Genomic DNA, 22,630 nt, shown 5'->3' on the forward strand with positions numbered 1-22,630 from the left:
AGTTAAATAATAAAGGTGAAAGAGTTGTGATGATTTCCCTACCTTATGTTGAGTACTCTAAAAATAGAACTGTGATCAAAAAAATTACCTGTCAAAGTTGAGGAACACAATCTCAAATTAACTGATGTCAAAATGTGCAGATTTGGGCTTAAAATGAAAATATGCAAACACACACTCTCATTTTTTCTTTTTTTGTTGTTTACATAGTATGTGCATGGATCCAAATGATGAGATGAAAGCTGGTCTGCTGGCACAGGCTGAATCTCCAGGGAATGTTTTCCTTGTAGGCAGGTGGCAGCATTTGGCATTAAAATACCTGCAGAAGCCAGAAGGCAAGAAAAATTTCCATGGAAAGCTGTTGCTGTGGGTTTCTGGTCAGAGGTAAAGAACACATTAGTTGTACCTAGATATTTATCTTCTTTTAAAGATATTTTCTATTAAGAAAACATTGCATTATTTTGGTGCAAGCTGTAGTTAAAGTTGAGTAATCTTCTAGTAGGATAGGAGAAGGAGTATGTTACACTGTTAGGAATTCTTTAGAATATTAGATATCCAGAATATTCATGGATTGCTTTGAGAATTGTCAGTTTATACCATGGGCCTGTGCAGACATTAGTTTTTCTTCATCACAAATAAGTGAAAGAGGCAAGTACTACAAGATTGTGAGTAAGATCCAAAATAAGCCATGGCATAAAGTTAGCAGTAGGTATAATGTATTTGGTTGAATCCAAATTAAGGAGGTGTAAGTCAGGCAATACTGTTGGAAGTAGGAATTAAGAGGAGTAGGTGAAAAGGCGGTCACTTTTTTCCACTGAGAAAAATGAATAGGGAAGAAGATAAAAAAGTATTTCAGACAAGAACTGATGGTGACAAGTCCTACTTCCACTGCTAAGTTGAGGTCCATGCTCCAAAATGAGGTAACTGATACTAGTGTGAGTGAGTACCTGGTACTACTTGAGTGAGTCTGTGCTTGCATGAATTATTCACTGGTTAGAGAAATTGGAATTTATTAAATATCACAGTCTTTAGCCTTTCTTCCTAAAGTCCAATCTGTGAAGGCTATGTTAAGTCTTTGCATGCTGCTATTCAGTGAAGTACAAATATGGAGATATAGGGGAAAGCTAAAAATACTACAGTGTTCTCCCCATGAGTAGTTGTTGAGGCCTCTCTATATATAGATTTAGTTGCTAGTTTGCTAATAGTTAGGCTCTTTCAGTAAGCTTTGAATGACCTTTACAGTCCAGTCAGTCTGTTTAAGTAAAGGCACGTGAAGTTAATTGGATGCTTTCTGAAAGCATCAGGCTTATTGTCTGTGGCTGTGCAGCTCACCAGTTCTGACAATGTTTCCTGCTCCAAGCAAATCCTCAACGTGGTGTTTTCCTGCCTTTGGGAAAGGAAAGGCTGGAAAACACCATGCATGCTGGAAAACACATTAGCATGCTCAAAGGACTTTGACTTGTTAGGAATAGTAGAAATGATTGAAAAATTGTGGTATTTTAGAAGTGTGTAGAGTGTTACATACCGTTTCCTCTTTGAGGTCAGAGGAAAGAAGGAAGGTATTTCAGAGCTAGGAAAACTTGATTTCATGGCAACTTTAGCTGGGACTCTATTAATCTGTTCTGTGCAATATTGGAATGCATATATCTGATGTTACTGAGTTTTAAGCTGCCTGGAAGTTGAAGAGGACTTCAGTAATTTATTGTTGATGACAGCATGGCTTCTCACCTACTGAATTCAGCTGAGGTTTAAAGTGAATTTTAAACCTCAGCTGAATATCTTAGATAGCAATTTTGATCAGTTCTTAATATTTCAACTTGTTTGTTTATATGTATTTTTAGGCAATGTGAGATTAATTTAGATTTTGCACTACCAAGGAAAACAAGCTTATCATCTGACAGCAACAAAACATTTTGCATGATTGGCCATTGCACATCATCCCAAGAAGATCTGCTTCGATTGTCGGGTAGATGGGATCTTGGAAATCTGCTTCTATTTAATGGTACTTTGTATGCTTTTTCCTTGAATAAGTGTTCATTTCCTCTTTCCCCTCCAAAACCAATTGCTTATTTTAATGTCGTTTTTAACATGCCAAATTTTTACAGTAAAAACAACAATATGCCCTTTAGCAGCATAATATATCAGGGAGAATGTAAGCAAATGTTCAGTATTGGAGACATCCTAATGTGTCCTTCTGCCATATTCTCTTGCTTTCTGTTTAGTGGCATAATTGGCAAATTTCTTATAATTTTTTAAAATAATACCTTGGGGTAGGGGACAGAGAGACTGTGATATTTGCTCTATTTTTTTTTTCTTAAAGCACTCAGACTCTTACCTGGAACATTGATTTCACTTACCTGCTGCTAACCTGCCAACTTTAAATTGCATTAAGCATATTAAAAAGCTAACAAAATCTGAATCACTGAATGCTCTGAGTTAAGCAAGCTTATTTCTGGAACTTGTAGTGATACTTTAGAGATTTCCTAGATGTATAATTCTCCTCCTTCCTTGGGAAGTCTTATCTAGTACTTCTGGGTGTTTGCTTAATGCTGAAGGCTGGAACCCTGCTGCTTTGTCACCTGGCATTTCAGATGATGTGGCCCAGTCAGGACTGCTCCACAAGTGAGATCAGTTTGCCCAGGATGTCTGATGCATGCAGGTCCTGTGTGTGCAGATGTGCATTTGTGGGCCATAGGTGAGAAACTTGTCATAAATGTAACCTGTAGAATCTATATGGTCTGGTTGCCACCTGCCTGCCACCTGCATAGCTGGTGTATCCAGAGAGCCCTGGATTTGCTGCTGTACAGTTGTCATGCACCCACACATCAGACCTGAGTCCTTCTGGATGCTTCTTTTGAGTCTGTGTTCTCAGGTCACAGATGACCCAAGATGTGCTGCCCAGAAAGGGGAGGAAGGTTCATTTGGTCTCCTACTTCCTATGGGGTTTTTTTCCTTCTGTCAGTTGTAGTGAGCTGTTGTTGTTGCATCCTGCTCAGTCACTGCCCAAGTCTCCAAGACAATGCAGCATTTTGTTGCTATCTGTAAACTTGCTATGCTTTGAAAGCTTTGAGGAGGCTTGGATAGATGACTTTTTAATTCTAAAAAGTGAAATTATTGAGAGATGTTGATCTTCAGTTCATGCAGGTAGTTTTCCTGACTTGGTTTCAGTTGCCTTTGCCACTGAATTAATCTGGCCTGTGATGTGTCAGAAGTCACTGACCTACTGTAGCTAATAGCAGTCATTAGGCTGCACTGATTGTTTCATCATCAGAGCCTAAAAAATCCAGTTGGTGACTGTCCTTGTAAAGTCTCTGATCCTATTAGCCAATGTATGAATTTTGCTTTATTGTATAGTAAAGAATTAACAGAGTATTTTCTGGATTTTAGGTGCAAATATTGGACCAGAGGAAGCATTTTACTTATACACATGTGGCCCAGACTTCACATCTGTAATGCCTTGTAAATATGGCAAATCATTGACTGACTACTCAAAGTACATAAGTAAAGAGATTCTACAATGTGAACAAATTAGGGAGCTCTTCATGACAAAAAAGGAAGTGGATGTTGGGCCTCTAATTGTAAGTTTCTACTTCAAAATGCTCCTTAATCTTTTAGAACTGATTAAGAAAGTGAGAATGTGTTTCCTATTGTTTCCCAAAGTGCTTAATTTGATCAAAACAGAGATTATCAAATCCTCTTCTCATTAAGATCATAGTGGGGCTCTTCCTACTTATTTTAATGGGAGCTGACCTCCACACAGGGTGACCATTTCATCTTGCTTTAGGTTGAGTTCTGAAAATTTCTAGATGTTCCAGCATCTATAACTAATTTAAAGCACACCCATTAAATCATTAATTCATGCACATTAAATCATATTGGATAAACAGGTGCCTCCAAAAGCTTTAGGATGGGTACATAGTTCTTCCTTCCATTACTGCAAAAGTAGCCAAGGAATGCTAAATTAACCTTTTAAGATTAAAACTCGAGAAGAGGAGAAATGAGGATTTATCTGGCTTTTAAGGCAGCAAAATAATTAATCCAAATTCCTTGAAGGTTTTGGAGGAATTAAGTTTGCATCACATTTGGCTGAAAAGTCATTTTCCAGCTGAGAGATACTGCTTTTCTCATCCTTCCTGCCTGAAACAGCCCTGCCAGATGCAGGTGTAAATATACTTATTGCTGGCAGAACAATAAAATAAAACTTGCTTATCAGTGAAGCCTGCTATATTCTGGGAATTCATACACTAGTAATTCTTGCTGTATGAATTGTTCCCACTAGAGGGATTTTTCTGATTTCATTTTGTAGCTGTAGGCAAAGGCTCATTCTGCCTGGATGTGTTCCCTGTAGACAATGGTACTAAACTTTGAGTGGGTTAAGAAGAAATGAATTGGATGAGAGCTTAACAAATCAGTCATGCAACTTATAAGCTTATTTTGCCTTAAGGAGATAGGCAGGGGGAAGAACCATGTGCTCAAGTGATAAATGGATCTTTGCACTTTTGCATAGAGTGCAAGCTCCTTAAATGAAATTATTTCTCTATTTTAAATAACCTTCCAAAAAAGATCATTTTACATTTCTGTGAAAAAAAGTTAGCGACTTTCCATAGGAGCTTTGTTTTTGGTTTAAGTCTCTTCATTAATGAAACTTGTGTTGAGTTTCTCTAATGACAAAACTGATTAAAGAACAGAATTAAAACAAAAATCTGGAGAAGATTTTAAAAAACACCAATATTTTGAACTTGCCATTTTAGAAAAGGAAAGTCTCTACTCAATACCCCGATATGCTCATTTTATTTTAAATTTGTGAGTAACTTTGTTTTTTATGCAAAACAGTTATGTAATTCTTAAGGTGACGAGAGGGGGATCCTTGGTGAAATTTCTCAGTGTTTTCTTAGTTTTCTGTGCTTTAGCTATTGCATACATTTGCTAAGATTTGGGAATCCTGCTGCATTTTAGTGTACATGCATCCACATGCAAGCTCATTGCATGTTAATGGTAAAGTAGAAATGAACAGCCAAAGTTGTTACTGCTTGCTGCTAGGTGACTTTTGTGTTTGGCTTTTTGTGTCCTTGGGTGGGGGGATGGGGGGGGGTTTGTGTTAAATTTCTAGAAAAAAATTCAATTCCTTTCTTTTCAGGAGAGTCTTGCTGTTGTTTATACCACAAGCTGCCCTGGTCAGTACACCATATACGAGCCTGTCATTAGGCTGAAAGGTCAAGTGAAAACTGTGCCTTCTCAGAGACCTTTCAGTTTGAAAGAAGTTCAGAGCAATGCATTGGACTCTCATCACCTAAAAGCACTTCAGCCAGTTGAATATAAAACTCTTCAGAGCATACTGCATGAAATTGGAGGCACTGGTGCATTTGTTTTCCTCTTTGCTAGGGTAAGGGGGCTGGAGGAGTAGGGTGTTGTGTATGTGTTTTCTCATATAAAATTTTCCTTGTATCTTGTGTAGAAAATCACATTATTCTAGCTGCCTTGCTCTATTCTGCATGTGATGCTTTTCTGTTGAAGAAAAATTGTGGAAAATATCTGCAACATAAGACTGCATCATGCAGGTTGTCTTAAACTGGAAATGTAATTATAATTCTGCTGTATTATGGCTTTTATAATATTGCCAGTATGTAAGATGGAGTTATATTATGATTTAGAAATGGGGCTTTTAAATATCAAAAGAGATTATCTTTAGGGATGCTTTAGAACTGATTATATTTTTTCTCCCATTTTGAGAAATTCATTGCATATCTCTAACCACAGGATATTCACAATGCAAGCATGAATAAATATGAAACAACATGGTGTGCAAAGCTTTATTTTTTTTTTTTTAGTGAATAGTGAGAGCTTTTTGGTGATAACTGTTCACCTGTCTTCAAAGGCTTATCCTAAGAAAAATGGCTATTTGAAAAATTGTAAGGCCTTAACTTAGTTACGGCTTAACTGTGATCTGTACATGGAGAGGGCAACATTTGTGCTAGCAGTCTCTGAAGTACTACAGTTAATTGAAAATACTACTGTAGGCCTAAGACTTGGCTGATTTATATACCTCTTGTATTGCTCTGAGAGATATTGTGAGGGTAGTAACAAATGCACATTAGCTAATGGCTATAAAGACACTGGCTGTTGTAATTTCAGCACTGATAGTGAGCTCTTAGGTGAAAATCCTAATCCATGTTATTTGATTATGTAAATTTGTGCTGAGTGTCTGCTGTAGATTCTGCTGAAGACTGTTTACATCAGTAAGGCAAGCAAACAATAGATCAGCTGTGAGACAATACGGGTTTTATAATCCAGGTGTATAAATGTGTAAGTGCAGCAGAATTAACAGGTACATGTCAAGAGAACCTATAGGACCTGAAATCCCTGAAATTAATGTGAGATTTCGTTCTTGTATATTTTTGGTAAAAATACTACTTGGTTTTGGGATTCAAGAATTGTAGAAAGCAAAGTGGGAGAAAGGATTCAAGGTCTTCATCTATAAAATCACTGGTCTCTTTATGGATAAAATAAAACTTCAATGTTAGACATTTACAGCTAGACTTAGTCCAGAACTTCAGGAACCTTTTCTCATAGCTTAAGCACTTCAAAAAATACTTTTTTTCAGGGCAAATAGTTGATTTTTATTAGTGGCTCATGTATTTCACAACCTTGTGACTTTGTAGTATGGCAAGTACCTTCTACTTAAAATTTATTTAGAACAGATTTTTTTCTTTGAAAGGGATTCTTGTAATGGGACTTGTATTTCCTTAGCAGATCATAATTTAGCACAGTAGAAATTATCACTTCAAGTATAATATCTCAATGTACACACAGAAAAAATGGAGGTTATGTACATAATCTCAAATGCTTTAGAAGAGATTTAATCCATAAATAGTTACTTATGGATTAAGTTACTTAGGAGTGCAACAAAGTTTTTGTCTAGATGTTTCCCACTTAAACTGTTTTATTAAATTTGCCTTTTCCTCAGGTAGTAGAGATTAGCAGCTGTGAAGACACTCAAGCTTTAGCACTACAGCTTATACTGTCTTTAACAAAATACAATCAACAGAGAATACAGGAGATGGACAACTGTAATGGTTATTCTATGATTCGTCGGGTGTTGATCAAACCAAAATGCATTGTTGGATTTTGCATGCTGAAGGTAAAGTATTCTTTTAAACCTGATATTTTGTTCAATATTAGGCCAAATCTAGAAACCTCTGAGGTTTTAATTATACATTTGACACTGCTTTTACAAAGGCAGAACAGTGATTTGAAGCAAGATTAGTGTTGACCAGGGAAATGTGTTTTCCCTATCAAGAGTATGCTGTCTCTTTAAATATTTTAATTTTTATAAATGGGATAGAACAATTGTAATGCTTTGTTTTGATACTCAAAAAAAAAAATTCCCCCCTCTTTAAGACTCTCCTTGAAGGATGCTGCAGTGATGAGATTCTCTATGTAAATGAAAATGGGCAATTCCAGCTTGACTCAGATTCTACTGCAGTTATTCAAGATGTCCAGCTGCTAGAAAAGCTACTGCTTGACTGGAAGATATGGTCCAAAGCAAAGGTAAATACTTTAATTTTGGAAATACTTCAGATCTAAGTCAGTATTTTAAAAAGAATAAAGTATTGTCATGTCTGAAATTAATCACTCCAGTTACGTGTTAGTAAATGAAGAGTAGTTGTAGTTAGTTAATTACTATGATTTTCTAAAATTAATTTTCCTTGTTTTCTTTGAATAGCTGTTAGTAATATCAGTCTCCTATGATTAATGATGGAGGTAGCCTTAGAGTGTTAAATTCTGTGAATGTGCTGTATGCATATGATTTGTTATTTGAATTGATACATTTTTTGTGGAAAAACTAAGGAGGACCTGTTTTCTCTTGGAGTTAAACTGTTGGAAATAACTGTTTAGGGTTAATATAGCTAAGAAAGTACAGAACTAATTTTAGACAAGCAATTTTTTTTTTGTAGCTTAATCATTAAAACATGCTGAATTTTGTACAAGCGTGACTTTACTGATTAGTTTCTAACTTGCTCTGACCTGACCATTTGCACTCATTTAGTCATCATCTTAGGTGTAAGACTAACTTGACTTTGTGTTTGTTTTTGGTTTTTTTCTCCCTCAGTATGTAGACTCACAAATATATTTTTGAAGCTCGTTCCTGTTTTTTGTTTTTCAGCAAGGTGTTTGGGAAACCCTGTTAGCAGCTCTAGAAATCCTTATCAGAGCTAACCATCACCAACAGATGTTTAACATTAAACAGCTATTGAAAGCTCAAGTGGTCCATCACTTCCTGTTAACTTGTCAGGTCCTGCAGGTACTTCCACTCTGAAATCCTACTTTGTCCTTGGCAAATACTCATTTTTATTTGGGGAGGGTGGGGTAGAAGGGACTAAATTCTGTAGCAAAAGTTGAGTAGACTGTCCTTTGTGCTTCCAGACTACTTCCATCTTGTACAGGTATTGTTGCTGTAAACTGGTTCAGTTCCCTACTGGGTGCTCCGTTTGCTGCTGGGCAGGAGGAACAAGAGCTGGAGCCATCTGGTGTGATTTGGGTATCTAGGCTCTGGTTGCTTGCACAGCCATACACCAGGAGCTGAAATGAACTGTCCCTTTTATACAGAAGTACCTGAGATGTCTCTTGCTGGTTCTTGTCTTTGTTACTGAAAGCCAGATACTGTGCAGGTAGTGAAGCTGTCTGTGCTGTATCTCCTCACACCTAATGGGGCAGCCTGACTGCTGTGCTCAGTCTGAGCACTCATCTCAAAATTTTGGTACAGTAGTAGCTTCCTCCCTGGCATGGAAATAGCTATGCCAGGAAGGACTTTAGAGAAATGCTTCAGTCCTTTGATAGACACTTGTTAAGAACGTGAGTTTGAAATGGTTTCCTGCTCATAGTACATGGATCCATTTGTGAAAAGAAGTATTGTAATCACCTTTTCCTGTACTCTTATTTTCTACCTTACATTCTTTTTTACTCTGAGTTTCTCGCTTTGGCACATAAAATTTTTTATTGGGGTTTTTCTTCTTTTAATGATTTTTTTACAGAAATATTTTCTTCATTTTAGTATCTGTAAATTTTTAGTTTCTTCATTTTTATGTGGTGTTCCCTACTTTTGGAACTTGTTAGTTAACTTCTCAAATTGTATATTTGTGCAAATTCCTAGATACAGAATGTTTAGTAATATTTCTCCTGTAATTTTGCATATTAGGGAAAAGTTTTTTCTTGATTAAAAAAACCACTCACATTGGTAAATGATTTGGCAATTTTGTGGGGACTGATGGAATGAAGGTGAAACTATATAAGCCATTTTCTTTGGAAAGACTTACTTAAATTAGCTTCATTTAATCTTTTCTCATAGCAGTCTCAGTTAACGTGTTTGTGAATCAAAAAAGGAGGTAAATTTAGAGAAGTTGGAAAGAAAGAAGATAATCACCATGCTCACCTTTTGGCAGAGTTTCCCACAAGTTTCTTCCAGTTTTGTTCTAAAATCCATATTATTTCAATAATTTTTTTCAGGTAGCTGTTGTTGAACTATATAAAATGCTTGATTAAGCTGAAATTATCAATATAATAATAAATTAATCTCAAATATAAAAATGGCTACTGAAGTGGAAATACAGATGACTCAGTATGGTCCTGCTCAGAAATGTATTAATATATTTGAATTACTGCTATTGGCAACTATTAATTTCTCTGCAAATATGTAATCCAATGACAATAAACAGTACTTTCAATAGTGATTCATGTTCTAAAGTTCCAGCATGTCATGGCAGGGCAGTATAGTATGCTCATTTTCCTAAAAATCAACTTGCATAACGTATGTAATATTTGGTTCATGATGGACTGAGATAACATCCAGGACGTACAGTAGCTTCTCTCATAATTAAAGAATACAACTTATTAGGTCTTTATTAGCTGAGCTTCTTTTCTTGTCTGTTCTTATACAGCATGACGATTAAAAAAAAAATTAAAATTGCAAGTAGCTTATAGTTGTACTACTCTTTCTTTCTAGGAGCATAAAGAGGGACACCTTGCATCCCTGCCTCGAGAGGTTTGCAGGTCATTTGTGAAAATAATTGAAGAAGTACTTGGTTCTCCCCCAGACCTGGAATTGCTGACACTGGTCTTCAATTTCCTCTTAGCAGTTCACCCTCCCACTAATACATATGTTTGTCACAATCCTACCAACTTCTACTTTTCCCTGCACATAGGTAAATATGCCACAGTTAGATAAACAATAAGATAAAAATCTGGGAATAAACTAATATTTTAAAAAAAAACTTCACTGTATTTTAATGACTATGTATTAAAAATTATTGAACTGTTGGAACTTAATACTGTAACTACTTTTACTTTTCTGAAACAGGAAACAGTTAGACTTTACTTGGAGAGCTTTCTTCTGTCTGTAGCCATAGATAATTTCTCTGGTGGTTATGCCTTTAACTTTCTTAAAGTTTGATGCTGCTAAATGATATGCTTAAGTTTAGCTGCCTGTGTGGACATTTGTCTGGGGGCAAATTTAGAAAAAAACATCCAGCTTACTTGTAAATGGAACTTCTTCCAAAATCTGTGTTTGGTCCTTTCTCCACTTATACTTTCTTGCTTCCTGTAACTGCATTCCAGGAAAAAGAAAGGACACATGGAGCATTTTTTGCAACTGATGATTTGCGCTGCAAGGCATCATTGCCAAGCCCCATCAGTTCATTGCAGACAAGCTCCTGGCAGTGCCTGTGGGGCTTGAAGGGAGCAGACCTGGAACAACAGCTGCTCTAATATATCTATACTGGATGGTCATATTGGCCAAATGATGGATGGGAGCTTTAAAAAATATTTCTTTGTCTTCTTAAAAATGTGAAACAATGTATAGTTCCTGCTTTTATATTAGCATTGTACAACCTAAGCTATAACTTTGGTAAACATGGAAAACATCATCCAAGTCTGAAATATTTTCTCCTTTTGCTAATACCTGTGTACCTCAAGTTTTAGTGATCAGTTTCAAAGGCAGCACAGTTGTGTTTATCTGTATCTGTCCTCTAATATTAGCTATTGTAGAATTCTGAGTAAGGGGAGAATGCATGTTTTGATACCTGAAACCTTTTTAGGCTGTTTGAGAACAGCCACATGTTTTTGACATGACAAAAAGTCAGTTGTCGCTACTTGTATGACTGCAAGGACTGCCTTTAAATGTAGTTGTTTTAGTATATCATAATATTTTTGTTGTTCTAAAGTAAATTTTGAAGTAATCTCTAAACCAAAAAGTGTTTTTTTCAGTTTTTTGGACTTGAGAACTTCTCATTAGCCACCAGTGATCAGCTCCAAATGTAACCACCACTCACTGCTGAGAGTCTAATTTATCAGCAATGCAAACATTAAAAGCTTTTATGTAACTTTTCCCCTTATCTTTTCTTTCTAGATGGCAAAATTTTCCAGGAGAAAGTTGAATCACTTAGGTACCTGAGAAATTCCAGCAGTGGTGGGAAGTCAGTAGACAATTCTGCATTTGTGATTACATCTCCAACTGGATTTACAGCTTTACCACTGGAAGGTAAAACAGTTCTGGAAAAACAAGAATGTTAAGACACAATCCTTTGGTAAATGACTAGAGTGCCCAAAAGTGTTACTTTCCCACAGATATTTCTTAAAAAGCTCCTCCTGTCCCTTGGAGCTTGATGCCTGAACAGCAGAGTAAGAAGGATGGAACAGAACATGCTACCTAAATAGCTCTTCATTCTTAAGTTGAAACAAATTGCCAGGCTGATGGCTCAGGCAGTGAAATGCACCAGATAAGCAGAAGCATTTCATTTGTTAAACAGACCTAGAGATGTATGAGAGTGCCCTGACCAGGCAACAGCTGAAGTAGTCAGCCTTAAGCAGCTATCTTATCTGGGCAGAGAGCACTAAGCGGATACTTTTCTTTCTTTGTGCATAATCCCTAACATCCACCCTTATATTTCAGATCATGTGTGACTGGCTGTATTCTGGGTATCACAATGTAATACCTTTTACAATTGATATCTTTTTGCTATTTTGTGTAGGAAAAGGAAATTGAGTCTTCAAGAACTACTTCAATTGAAACAATTTTATTCAAATTTTTTTTAGCTTTTCGGTAAAGTGGTATGAAGAACATATCACAGGATTAAACTGTGTATGGAATCAGTCCTTTTCCCCATGTGGAAAACATATGAAAACTCATTCTTCTAAATAAGTACTTTTAGTACTTTTTTTATGTCAGTATTACCAAATTATTGGTTTTGAACAGAGACTGTTCATGTGTACCAGAGGAATACTAAACATAATTTTTTGTGAAAATGTTTGCGTGATTGTGATTCTTAATTTGAATTTCCCGATTTATATAAATAAATGTTTAATTTATATACTCTTATATTTAATCAGGGATTATAATAGTGATAGGACAAGGAGTAATGGGTACAAATTAAGAGGAGAAGTTTAGGTTAGATGGTAGGAAGAAATTTTTCACTGTGAAGGTGGCAAGACACTGGAGCAAGTTGCCTGGGGAGGCTGTGGATGCCCCAGCCCTGGCAGTGCTCAAGGCCAGGTTGGATGAAGCTCTGAGCAACCTGGTCTAGTCGCAGGAGGTGCTGGGACTAGAAGATTTTAAAAATGCATTCCAACAACTTAACACTGTATGATTCTATAAAATAGCAGAATTGTATGTGTGTTTTAATACCTGCATGTGGATTTGCAATTTTTTGTTGTACTACCCGCTGATGTGTGTGAAAGCTTGACTGTAAGATTGCTACAGCTGTGTAGATCTCCCTTGTTGCTGAAGACCAGCTTGGTCTGGCTGTGTGGGTACATGTATGTGTGTATGTATATTCATGTATTTCTTTAATATATTTCATAGATTTATCATAAAAAATACATTCCTAATGCATTGTCATTGCCTTAATAGTAACTGATGCAGTTTTCAAAATATTTGTGAATGAAAAAAATCTCATTTTCCTAGTCTAACAGGTAACTGCTTCTACCAGTCTTGTATACAGACATCTTTCTCTCTCAAAACTATATTTTGTTAAAGACTTGTAATATGCTCTGAAAGTTTGACTGTTTTATGTCAAAATGTGCAGTTAAAAGCAAGCACTGTTAATTAAAACATGTAGTTATTTGTTCTAAATTTGAAGTATGTGTAAAACCTTGATGCAAAAGAGTTGCTGAGTAGAAATGTGATGTCCAGTGAAACACTGCAGATTTGACCTCTTACACAAAGCTCCAGATAGAACAAGCTGCTTTATTTGACCATTCTTTGAGCAAGAATTCTGGTGTAGACACCTCCAGATGTGCCCTCCATCCTCTGTGATTCTGTAACAGTTCCTGCTGAGGGTTAGGTGAAAGGATTGTAACTTAAATCTAAAAACTCCTGTATATTGGCAAAAATTACTTTGCATTTTATTTCTTTCACATTTGTGACTTGCTAAATATATGGCTGCATAATAATTTAATATCCCTACTTTGATTAACCAAATCTGAGTTATGTTAGGCATTGAATCAGTTTTGCACATAAAATTAACTTGGGTCACAACAATTTTAAATAGGTGAAGAGTGTATCATTATTAGAAAAGCTGGGTTTTAGTGTGAAAGGAATGCTTAAGATGTCCTTATTTCTCTAGGGAGCACTTCCAAGGCTAGTGTACAGCAGAAGATAAGCTCTCAGGCACCTAGAAGGCTTTCTAAAAGCTTACCAGCATCACCTACTTCCTCACCCCAAGTTCATCGAAAAAGACTGACTGAAAGAATGGGAAGCAGTGTTGATGACCTGCAGATCCTTGGTGAGCGTGACTACGTTGATCTTCAGGGTAGAATTGGTTTTGTAGAAAGTTCTGAAACTATGAAGAGAGTACAGGAAGAACTCTTCCTTAGCAGCTGTGAGTCTGCAAAAACAGTTTGTGACTCAGAGCTAACATCTGCTGAAACATTTGAAGATATTGCAAAAGAAGCAGAGTTATCTGAAAGTGCATTGGAGAGTAAAGAAGCTGATACAGACCTGAAATGTAGTGAAACTGCTGCTGGTGGTGCAGCTGAGGTATCGCTGCGGCGTCCGGACAATCTGAAAGGCCTGCCTTCATTTCAGAAAGGACAGGGTCACTTTGCAGGGTTGGGGTTGGCATTCTCTGTTCTTGGAGCATCATCAGCCATTGCTCGCTGGCCAAGCTTTGCTGACAAGAATGTTCTTCCTGAAGACTGGGACAGTCTCGCTTTTTCTTCACCTAATGAAAATACCCCAAAGCCATCTGAAAGCCCTGATGACAGGTAAGCACAGAAAATAATAAGTTAACATGAGCTTTAATTTCACAGTTCTTGCTCTTGAGTAGTATTCCATAAAAATTCAAAGTCTGAAAACTAATGGAATGTTTTCAATGACTGTCATACACAAATTTATTAAGCTTTTAGTGTATAGAATGTTCTGTTGTTTCAGTTTTTGCTGTATTTACATAACAAATTTTTAAAATCAGGATTTTTGCTATGTACAGTAAAAGTGGGAACTGCTCACAAAAGAAAGTAGTTCTGGTCAGATTATCCTTTTTACTATCTGCCATCTAAAAATAAGTGCTAATGAAGATTGGTGGCTAGGAGTATTGGAGAAATGATGTCTTCCAAATTTCTAACCTGAACTCTCTTTCTGTCCCTCAAGAATTTTAATTTTGCATTTTTTAACCTTTCCTGCTGTGGTGAAACATATTCCTCTGTTTTCAGCTGTGCAGAAGACTATCTTGTGCTTATCTGCTGTGGGTTATACGATCTCTTGCGTGGAGTTCTCCTAATCCTACCCGATATCATGCTAGAAGATGTGATAGACAAACTTATCCAACCGGATTATCTTATAGTTCTGGTGAACCACCCATCTCCTCTCATACAACAAGGAGTCATTAAAGTAGGCCTATATCAAATGTTTTCCCCTAAAAAGATGTCAACCAGTATGGTTAACATGTTGGAAATGTGGTGGGGTTTTAATATTTTTGTTGACCTTTCTTCAGTTTTCTACATTTGAGTTTTAAGATAAGTTTTCACCCTACGGATTAAAAAAAAAATAAATAAAAACAAAACCAAGCAAATTACAAAGCAACATAAACACAGACTCTTTGAATAGATAAATATAGTCTCTAATGTAAGCCAAAGGCCTTAAGAGCTTATTGATAGCATTACCATTGTAAATGGAAGGAACAATGCAGAAAGTCAGTGACACAAAACATGATGCAGTGTGTAAAAGTGCTTGCACCTTGGTTTGACTTGTACAGGAGTTGACTTTGAGTTATTCTGAGGAGTCATCCACACATTTGTGGACTGAAGAGGGGCTTGAGGCTTCAAAATGTTTTCACAGATTTTTGTAGTATTAAGGACAGTGTTTCTGTATGATTATATTATGTGGATAAAAAACTTTGAGTAGATTTCTATTTTAATTTGAGAAAGAATAAGACAGTATGGATTTATTGAGAATGAATGTCATGCATGCATTTGCACGCACACTGAACTGTAAGATTGAACAAATATAAAAAGTTTGAGTATTTATGTATGCATTTGCTAACTGTTGTGTTTGATTTCATCTGCCTCAAACTTAATGAAACGTGTGTTCAGATCAAAAATATATTATCAAATATATACTTGATGGTATAATTGATGTTTGCAGTCTTGAATTTTAAAAAATTTCAATGACAGACAATAATTTCACTTTCAGGGCAGTTATATAAAATGTTTCATTCTTACACTATAATTATGCATTTATTTTTAGTTGCTGGATGCATATTTCAACAGAGCAAGGAGGGAGCAGAAGGAAAAATTCTTAAAGAACCGTGGCTTTTCTTTGCTAGCCAACCAGCTGTATCTTCATCAGGGCACTCAGGAAGTTGTAGAATGCTTTTTGGAAATGCTTTTTGGCCGCTCTGTTGGCTTGGATGAAGAGTAAGTAATGCTGTGCTTTTGTGTCCTGTAACAATATGTGAGTTACAAGCTGTGCACTTTGCTGGTCAACAACCATAAAAAACTATTGAAAACTATTTTGGTAGGTTTTGCTTGTTTAACATTGAAATGTATTAAAATCCTTAGGGCTATTGTGTGGCCCTTAAGCTGTTTGTAGCAACTTCATCTGAGGGAGGCTCTCGGCAGGGATCTTGTAAACACTCAGACTCTGAGTGCCTCAGAGACCTTGAACTCAAATGTTGTGTAATCAGTTTAACTCTCTCTGTCACTAGACTTCTCTTGGATTTTGATAGGTAATTAAGGAAAAAATCTTGATGCCCCAGCTGCTTCCTTATCTTGGCTCCAAATTTAAATGGCTGTCTCTTTTAGGGAAAAATCCCAGAGATATACCATTTTCATGAACTGAGGAACCATCTTATATTGACAGAAAAGGAGATTACCTTTAAGCAGACAGCTGTATAAGTAAATGATATTTTTTAGAATTAATATGACTACTTAATGCTTGTACAGAAATCACCTGAGTAAATATATTCATTGGAAAAATCTTGAAAAAAGTTCCTCATGAATTGCTGCCTCTGCAGGATTTGTAGCCAAATTACTTTTGCCTCTTGACCTGATCTTCACCACTCAAAAACTATTTTTGTTTAATTGCAATATCTAGTCATGGCTGCTTAATTTGTCCCAAGGCAGAGAACTGTTACTTCTTCAGGATTTATTATGGGGCTGGAAAGATAATTCTAATGTCTAATGTCTCAGGTTTTTAGGATTTTATATAATAGTCATATTATAGGGCTGATAACCTTATGAAAGTAATGTAGTTTCTTAGTGCATAAATAAAACAAGGTCTGAAGCAGTGCTTTGAATTCTGCAATCACTATAAGCCAGGTGCCAAACTTAATTAAACCTCAGCAGTAATGGATATGGGATATCAAACCTGCTGCCAGTCAGTTTGTTATTGTTACAGTGATGACAAGCTGGATCTGTTCTCTTGATAGTGTCTACAGTAGTTATAATAAGGACATTGGAAGGGTAATGCACCATTTTTCTACACTGATTAAAAACTCCTCCATTTTCATGATGTCTGTATTGTCGACAGTTGGTAGTTAGCTAAAGCATCAGATTTACTTTTTAGGCATGTCATTTCTTTGGGGCTGAAATGAAAAGTTTATTTTTCTCTTATTGGATTTTTTAGTAGATAGCTATTGTTACTACAATGAAATGTAGGAAATTACCATGGACATCTTTGCCAAAATACAAGCATGTGATACATAACTGATATTCCAGTTGTCTGTACTGTTTTTGTTATCAGAGTGTTCTTTAGGATGCCATTTACTATATTTCTGTTAACAGATTTGATCTGGAAGATGTCAAGAATGTTGGACTCTTTCGAAAATGGTGTGTCATTCCTGTTCTGGGTCTAATAGAGAATTCCCTCTATGATAACGTTCTGCTGCATAACTGCTTCTGTCTCCTCCTGCAAATCATAAATTCCTGCTCAAAAGTTGCAGACCTGCTGCTTGATAATGGTTTGCTCTATGTGTTGTGTAATACTCTGGCTGCTCTCAACGGACTGGAAACAAAGTGAGTATTGTTTCTGTTGCTGTCAAATGTCCTAAGCACAGCCTTAAGGCTAGCAAGAAATTACTGTATTCATTTTTTCTACTTTTTGAAATTGTTAGAGAGCGTGTACAAAATACTGGGTTTGAGGTTTTCAACTTTATACCTGTAAGGTAATGTTTAGTCAGTTCAAATAGTGGAATATAAAATGTTCTTTCCATACCTTAAACATTCAAGTGAAATGACATTTTAAAATGTGAGATTGTCACACTGTCTGCACTTTCAATGCTTTTCTTAATAAATCTGAATAGTAAGATAAAGGCCCAGGAAATGGTACATTCTACTGTCTCTATGGCCAATATCAAAACTGAAGAAAAGTCTCTCTTGTACTGCCTATGATTTAATATTTGAGATTTTTCAATGACTTTATTAGAGATAAAGATTATGTACTCTGAAAAATATTATACAGGGAACAAAGGAGAGACAGGGTTTTGTTATTTTATTTCATTAGTTGGTATCCTGAAGAAATGCAAAGGTTTCCTTTTTACCTCAATATAGTTTTTGTTCAGCATGATTACAAAATGAGATTGTCCTGATACTTTTTTGAGAAATATAGGATTTCAGACTTGTTCTTCAGCTTAAAAATCTGATAGTAATACATCATTGCTTTTCCAATAATACTGTGCTGCACTCAACATTAGAATGTCTCACAAATTTGTAGGCATCCAATCTGCCAAAGTTAACACTAAAGAAATGTCTTGAATTATAGTGTTCTAGTCTTCAACAGTGACACTTTTATATGAAGTACAACAAAATATTAGGTACAGTTGGCAGAAGTAGCAAGGGGAATAATAATGGGTCTTGTTAAGAGTTACAATCTACTAGAATTGTCATGTTTCTGGTAACTACAACTTTGTTTGCAGCATTCCCTTGAATGACTACAAGTTACTTGCATGCGATATACAACAGCTGCTGGTAGCAGTTGCAATTCATGCCTGCAGCTCCTCAGGTTCTCAATATTTTCGTGTTATTGAAGACCTCATTGTGCTGCTGGGTCATCTCCAAAATAGTAAAAATGCAAGGATGCAAAGTAAGTTATCTGCTAATTTTTGGGGTCATGGGACTGGAAAAGTAAATCCCTTCCCCAGTTTTCTGTTTAATATTCCTGCTGAGGGAGAAGGGGGAGTTTTCTGGTGATGAATCTTTCTCTTCTAAGTGGTTCTCAAATTAGTTGTTTCCCTTCAGAGCCTGCCTTGTGGTCAAGAATTGTGTACTGCTAATCTGAAAAAATAGTGACTGCAAAAGTTCCTTAAGGATATTTAAATGAAAACATGCTGTACAGTTTCATTTAGCTTGTTTTAGAGTGATCAAATTCAATGGCTTTTCTATGACAACTAATTTCTGTAGTGTCTGTATCTGTGGCATAGCAAAGTGACTTTGTGTGACTCCTGTGGAATCTAGAGTTTTGTAGCTCTTGACACATGTTGTGGTTTGACTTATTACAAATATCTGGTAAAAATTCCTGAAGATGTCATGTACACTTTGTATGCCTCTCTCTCTAGATATGGCAGTTGTTCTGCAGCTAAGAGTTCTTCAAGCAGCCATTGAGTTGATAAGGACCACAGCAAGCCAGGATGCTCAGGAGCAGGCCAGTTCAGCGCCGGCGCCCTCGGCTCCACATCGCTCAATGTTTCAAAAGCGCAAAGGCATCGCAGGTGAGTAGCAGAGGTGTGCCATTCTTGTGCTTGCTCCTTCCTGTATGTATTGCTTGGTGATTCCATGGTATTACCACCTTTGGGGATTCTCTTAAATTCACAAGTTGCTTAGTAAAGATGTTTTTAAAGTAACTTGTAATGCCTGTAATAGCCAACCTCGCAGTAAGTTAATGCCAAAATCAAGGCAGTGCTTGTAACTAACACAGCCATAATGGGGGGGTTGCTTTGTTGCACAACTTTTCATTAGAGACCGTCCTGAAATAAATACCTGCCACTCCAAATGTATATGTGGAAGTGCCACTGAGGTTGTGTTTTTAAACCCTGTGTTGAGTTCTGGCTTTCACAGTAATACTTTCCCTGTATTTGATAGCTAATCAGTCCTTCTATAAAAGTTTTGGAGTTGGATGTAAGTTGATTTTGTATGTCTCTTACAAATGCATTAAAGACTTCACAAAAGACACAGTTTAATAACCTGACAAACACTTAATATTTCCTGTTTACTATGGGAATGTTTCTCTTAATGGTCAGCTTTTGAGACCTCTCCATCAACCTAGTGAAATATTTTATATATATGTTCAGTAGAGTGAAAATGGTTTTTATACTAGTGAACTTAGTAAAGCATTAAAGGTAAATAAAAATAGTTGTTTCCAAAAGAAGGAAGTACGGTCAAGGCCTCCCAGTTCACTTCAAGAAAATTCTGAAGAATATTCTTGTGAGTTAGATACTGTGTTTCTATTAGTGCCAATAGGTATGGTACAAAATGTGTTTGCTGATATGTGTGGTTCATCATTTGTGCTGATGAACCCACTCTGCAATATGCAAGATTTTGTTCTATCACTAATTTTTAATCCTTCATTCTATTTATGCAATAAAAACAGGAATAAAAGTAGTGGGTTTGAATGTTTAGCAAAAAAATATGGAAGTCCTACAGTAAAACTTTATCTTGAGATTAACTCATTTCATGGTATTACTTATTATTTGAAATTTATATATTTATTCTCACAAATCCTTAAAAACTAAAAATAAGAAGAACAAACACCCAATGACGCTTATGTTCCCTTTGATACTGATACATTTCAAATGTTTGTTTCATTAAATGATGTGAAATCTTTGGATTAAAGTAGTTGCTGAGTGATGGAGTTTTCGTGCATTTTAGTTGAATTCTATTCATACTTCTCTCCTTTAAGGTTCCAGAAAGTTTTCACTTGCTCAGTCTGATGCTCTGCTGGTGAAAATGCGCTCACTAGCAAGTGAGGAATTCAACATGATGATGCAGCGGAGAATGAGCCAAGAAAATCCTGTCCAAGCCACTGAGTCTGAGTTTGCACAAAGGTTACAGAGGCTGACTGTTTTGGCTGTTAACAGGCTCATTTATTTAGGTAGGATTTCTTTTTGTTTGTTTTCTGATTTGATGAAAAATTAATTCTTGCTTTTGATAAGCTGAAGAGTTAGAAAGTTGTTCTATTGACAGGAATTTAGTGGATTTATCCATAAAGCGTTATTCTCTATGATTTGTCTCTCACTATTATGTAACTGGCAATCTGGATAATGTTTTTATCTGAATGAACTGAACAAGCTGTTTTATTTCTACATTAGTCCATTCATGTGTTAGCTGCCTGAATTATTACATGAAGATTTAACTGCCAAAGGGAGCATCTGCTCTCTTAAAATGCAATTTTTCTATGAAATGGCTACATTGGTTAGCAAGACTTGATGACTTTGAGAGCTAGTGCAAATTCTGCAAAAGCAAGAGAGAGTGAAAGTATGGTAAATATATACCAGAAAAGGCAGTATTTGATATAAGGGCAACTAAAGGTTTGTAGGATTGTCTTGCTTGGGATGGTACTGATCAATATGTACCTCTTAAATTTTAAGCCTCTACCGAAGAGTGCCTTGATGTACTGGGTATAACAGAAAATACAAGTCAAAGCAGAGCTTCGGCATCCCAGCTGGAAGTTCCCGAAGAGGAAAGCCAGCAAGAGCTGACTAGCAGAATAAATCCTTTTCTTAAAGAAATGGTCAAAATGTTGGTGGAAGGAATCAAAGTATCCATTGTAAGTAATTAGATGCTGTCCATGTTAAAGCATATTTTATTCATAAGGTTACTTTATTAGGAACTTTCATTCATGGTGTATTCTGTTCATAAACGCTTTTCCTACTGCCTTTGTCCATCCAACTGTGGCATTAAAAACTGTGGCTTCCCAGTTACTTTGCAGTTATAAAATAAAAAATTGATCTGTTGTGATTTTTACCTTTACATTTGGCAAAATTATTCTTGAGCAAGAACACAGAACTTAAATAGACTTTCTTGTACTATGAAAATTTGCTTGGTCTCTTAAACTTCAACATTTAGGTTTGATGAAGCCTATAAAAGCAGATCTTCTGTGCATCCACAGGTGGTGGAGATTTTTTTGAGCAATAAGTTTATAGTATCTTTTAGAATTGGGAAGGAGAGCTTTCTCTTTTTTCAATTCTTAATAAAGTGGTGGAAATCTTCTAACATACAGGTGTTAGCTTGTCAGCATTTCCAAGGCAATCAGTTTTTGCTTGGATAATACAAAGTGTGTTATTACTCTTCCTTAGATCATCTTGATGAAAGTAGTTCTACCTAATTTTCTTTCTAGCTCAGAAAAATTACATTTGATAGGTGTATTATCTTTCCATTGTGTCATATTTGTAGTACTTTTCAAAGATGGCAAGCTTTTTCTTGTGTAAACACACCTCCTTCTAATACTTGTTTTCTAATCTTTTGAGGTAATCCATTCAGAAAACTGGTGATTAATGTAAAAGAGCTGTTAATTAAAATGAGTAATAAAGAAACCCTCTGGTTTTTAAATTCTCTACATCACAATTTTCACTTTCTGGATTGTTTTACTAGAATACTTTTTAACCCATAATAATAATCACTCTAGTAAACCAAAACACTTCTTCTGGTAGACAAAATCTTGTCTTGCATTTTGATCATAATAATCTGAAAAAATTGATAGAAGAAAGTCCTAATCCTGTAATATTAAAAAGTTGTCTCCATTACTTAGGGCACCAGCAGAATGAGCACTCCAAAACAGCAGTGGAACAGAATCCTCTTGTTATGTAAGGACACGTTCCGTACGCAGCTTGGGAGGCTTCTTGTGCATAGCTTGTCTCCTGTGAGTCCTCTGCAGGAGAGGAAGCAGGCTTTGGAGATGGCACACGAAGTAAACCAGCAAGAGATTTTGCGTGACTGTCTCAGCCCAACTTTGCAAGTAAGCTCAAGAGTTTTTGAGAGAAGTTTCTAAAACCTATATTCAATTTTTGTCTAGATTTTTTGATTATTTAGAACTGTATGTGGCAAGTTGTTCACTGCTACTTGTGCAATGTTTAGTGACTGACAATTGCCATACAAAACACCTGGTGTACCTCTGCAATTGCTGTACTATCCTGAGGATAGATAAAATTAGGTC

At 36.1% G+C, this 22,630-nt stretch overlaps 1 protein-coding gene across 2 annotated transcripts in view; it reads left to right on the forward strand.

Annotated features, from left to right (window-relative positions):
- The window catches only part of LYST (lysosomal trafficking regulator), a 78,137-nt gene that overhangs the window by 32,509 nt on the left and 22,998 nt on the right, over positions 1-22,630 (forward strand). For both annotated transcript variants that reach the window (XM_064708485.1, XM_064708486.1), the window contains exons 14-31: positions 208-381; positions 1,839-1,999; positions 3,385-3,575; positions 5,135-5,380; positions 6,962-7,135; positions 7,396-7,545; positions 8,162-8,299; positions 9,998-10,196; positions 11,399-11,530; positions 13,614-14,253; positions 14,698-14,875; positions 15,731-15,900; positions 17,269-17,499; positions 18,399-18,565; positions 19,038-19,190; positions 20,378-20,569; positions 21,066-21,244; positions 22,226-22,432. In XM_064708485.1, coding sequence (XP_064564555.1) covers positions 208-381; positions 1,839-1,999; positions 3,385-3,575; positions 5,135-5,380; positions 6,962-7,135; positions 7,396-7,545; positions 8,162-8,299; positions 9,998-10,196; positions 11,399-11,530; positions 13,614-14,253; positions 14,698-14,875; positions 15,731-15,900; positions 17,269-17,499; positions 18,399-18,565; positions 19,038-19,190; positions 20,378-20,569; positions 21,066-21,244; positions 22,226-22,432 — 3,682 coding nt within the window. The remainder of the gene's footprint in view (positions 1-207; positions 382-1,838; positions 2,000-3,384; positions 3,576-5,134; positions 5,381-6,961; positions 7,136-7,395; positions 7,546-8,161; positions 8,300-9,997; positions 10,197-11,398; positions 11,531-13,613; positions 14,254-14,697; positions 14,876-15,730; positions 15,901-17,268; positions 17,500-18,398; positions 18,566-19,037; positions 19,191-20,377; positions 20,570-21,065; positions 21,245-22,225; positions 22,433-22,630) is intronic.

The sequence above is a fragment of the Zonotrichia leucophrys genome, chromosome 3, assembly GCF_028769735.1.
Source record: "Zonotrichia leucophrys gambelii isolate GWCS_2022_RI chromosome 3, RI_Zleu_2.0, whole genome shotgun sequence".
NCBI lineage: Eukaryota > Metazoa > Chordata > Aves > Passeriformes > Passerellidae > Zonotrichia > Zonotrichia leucophrys.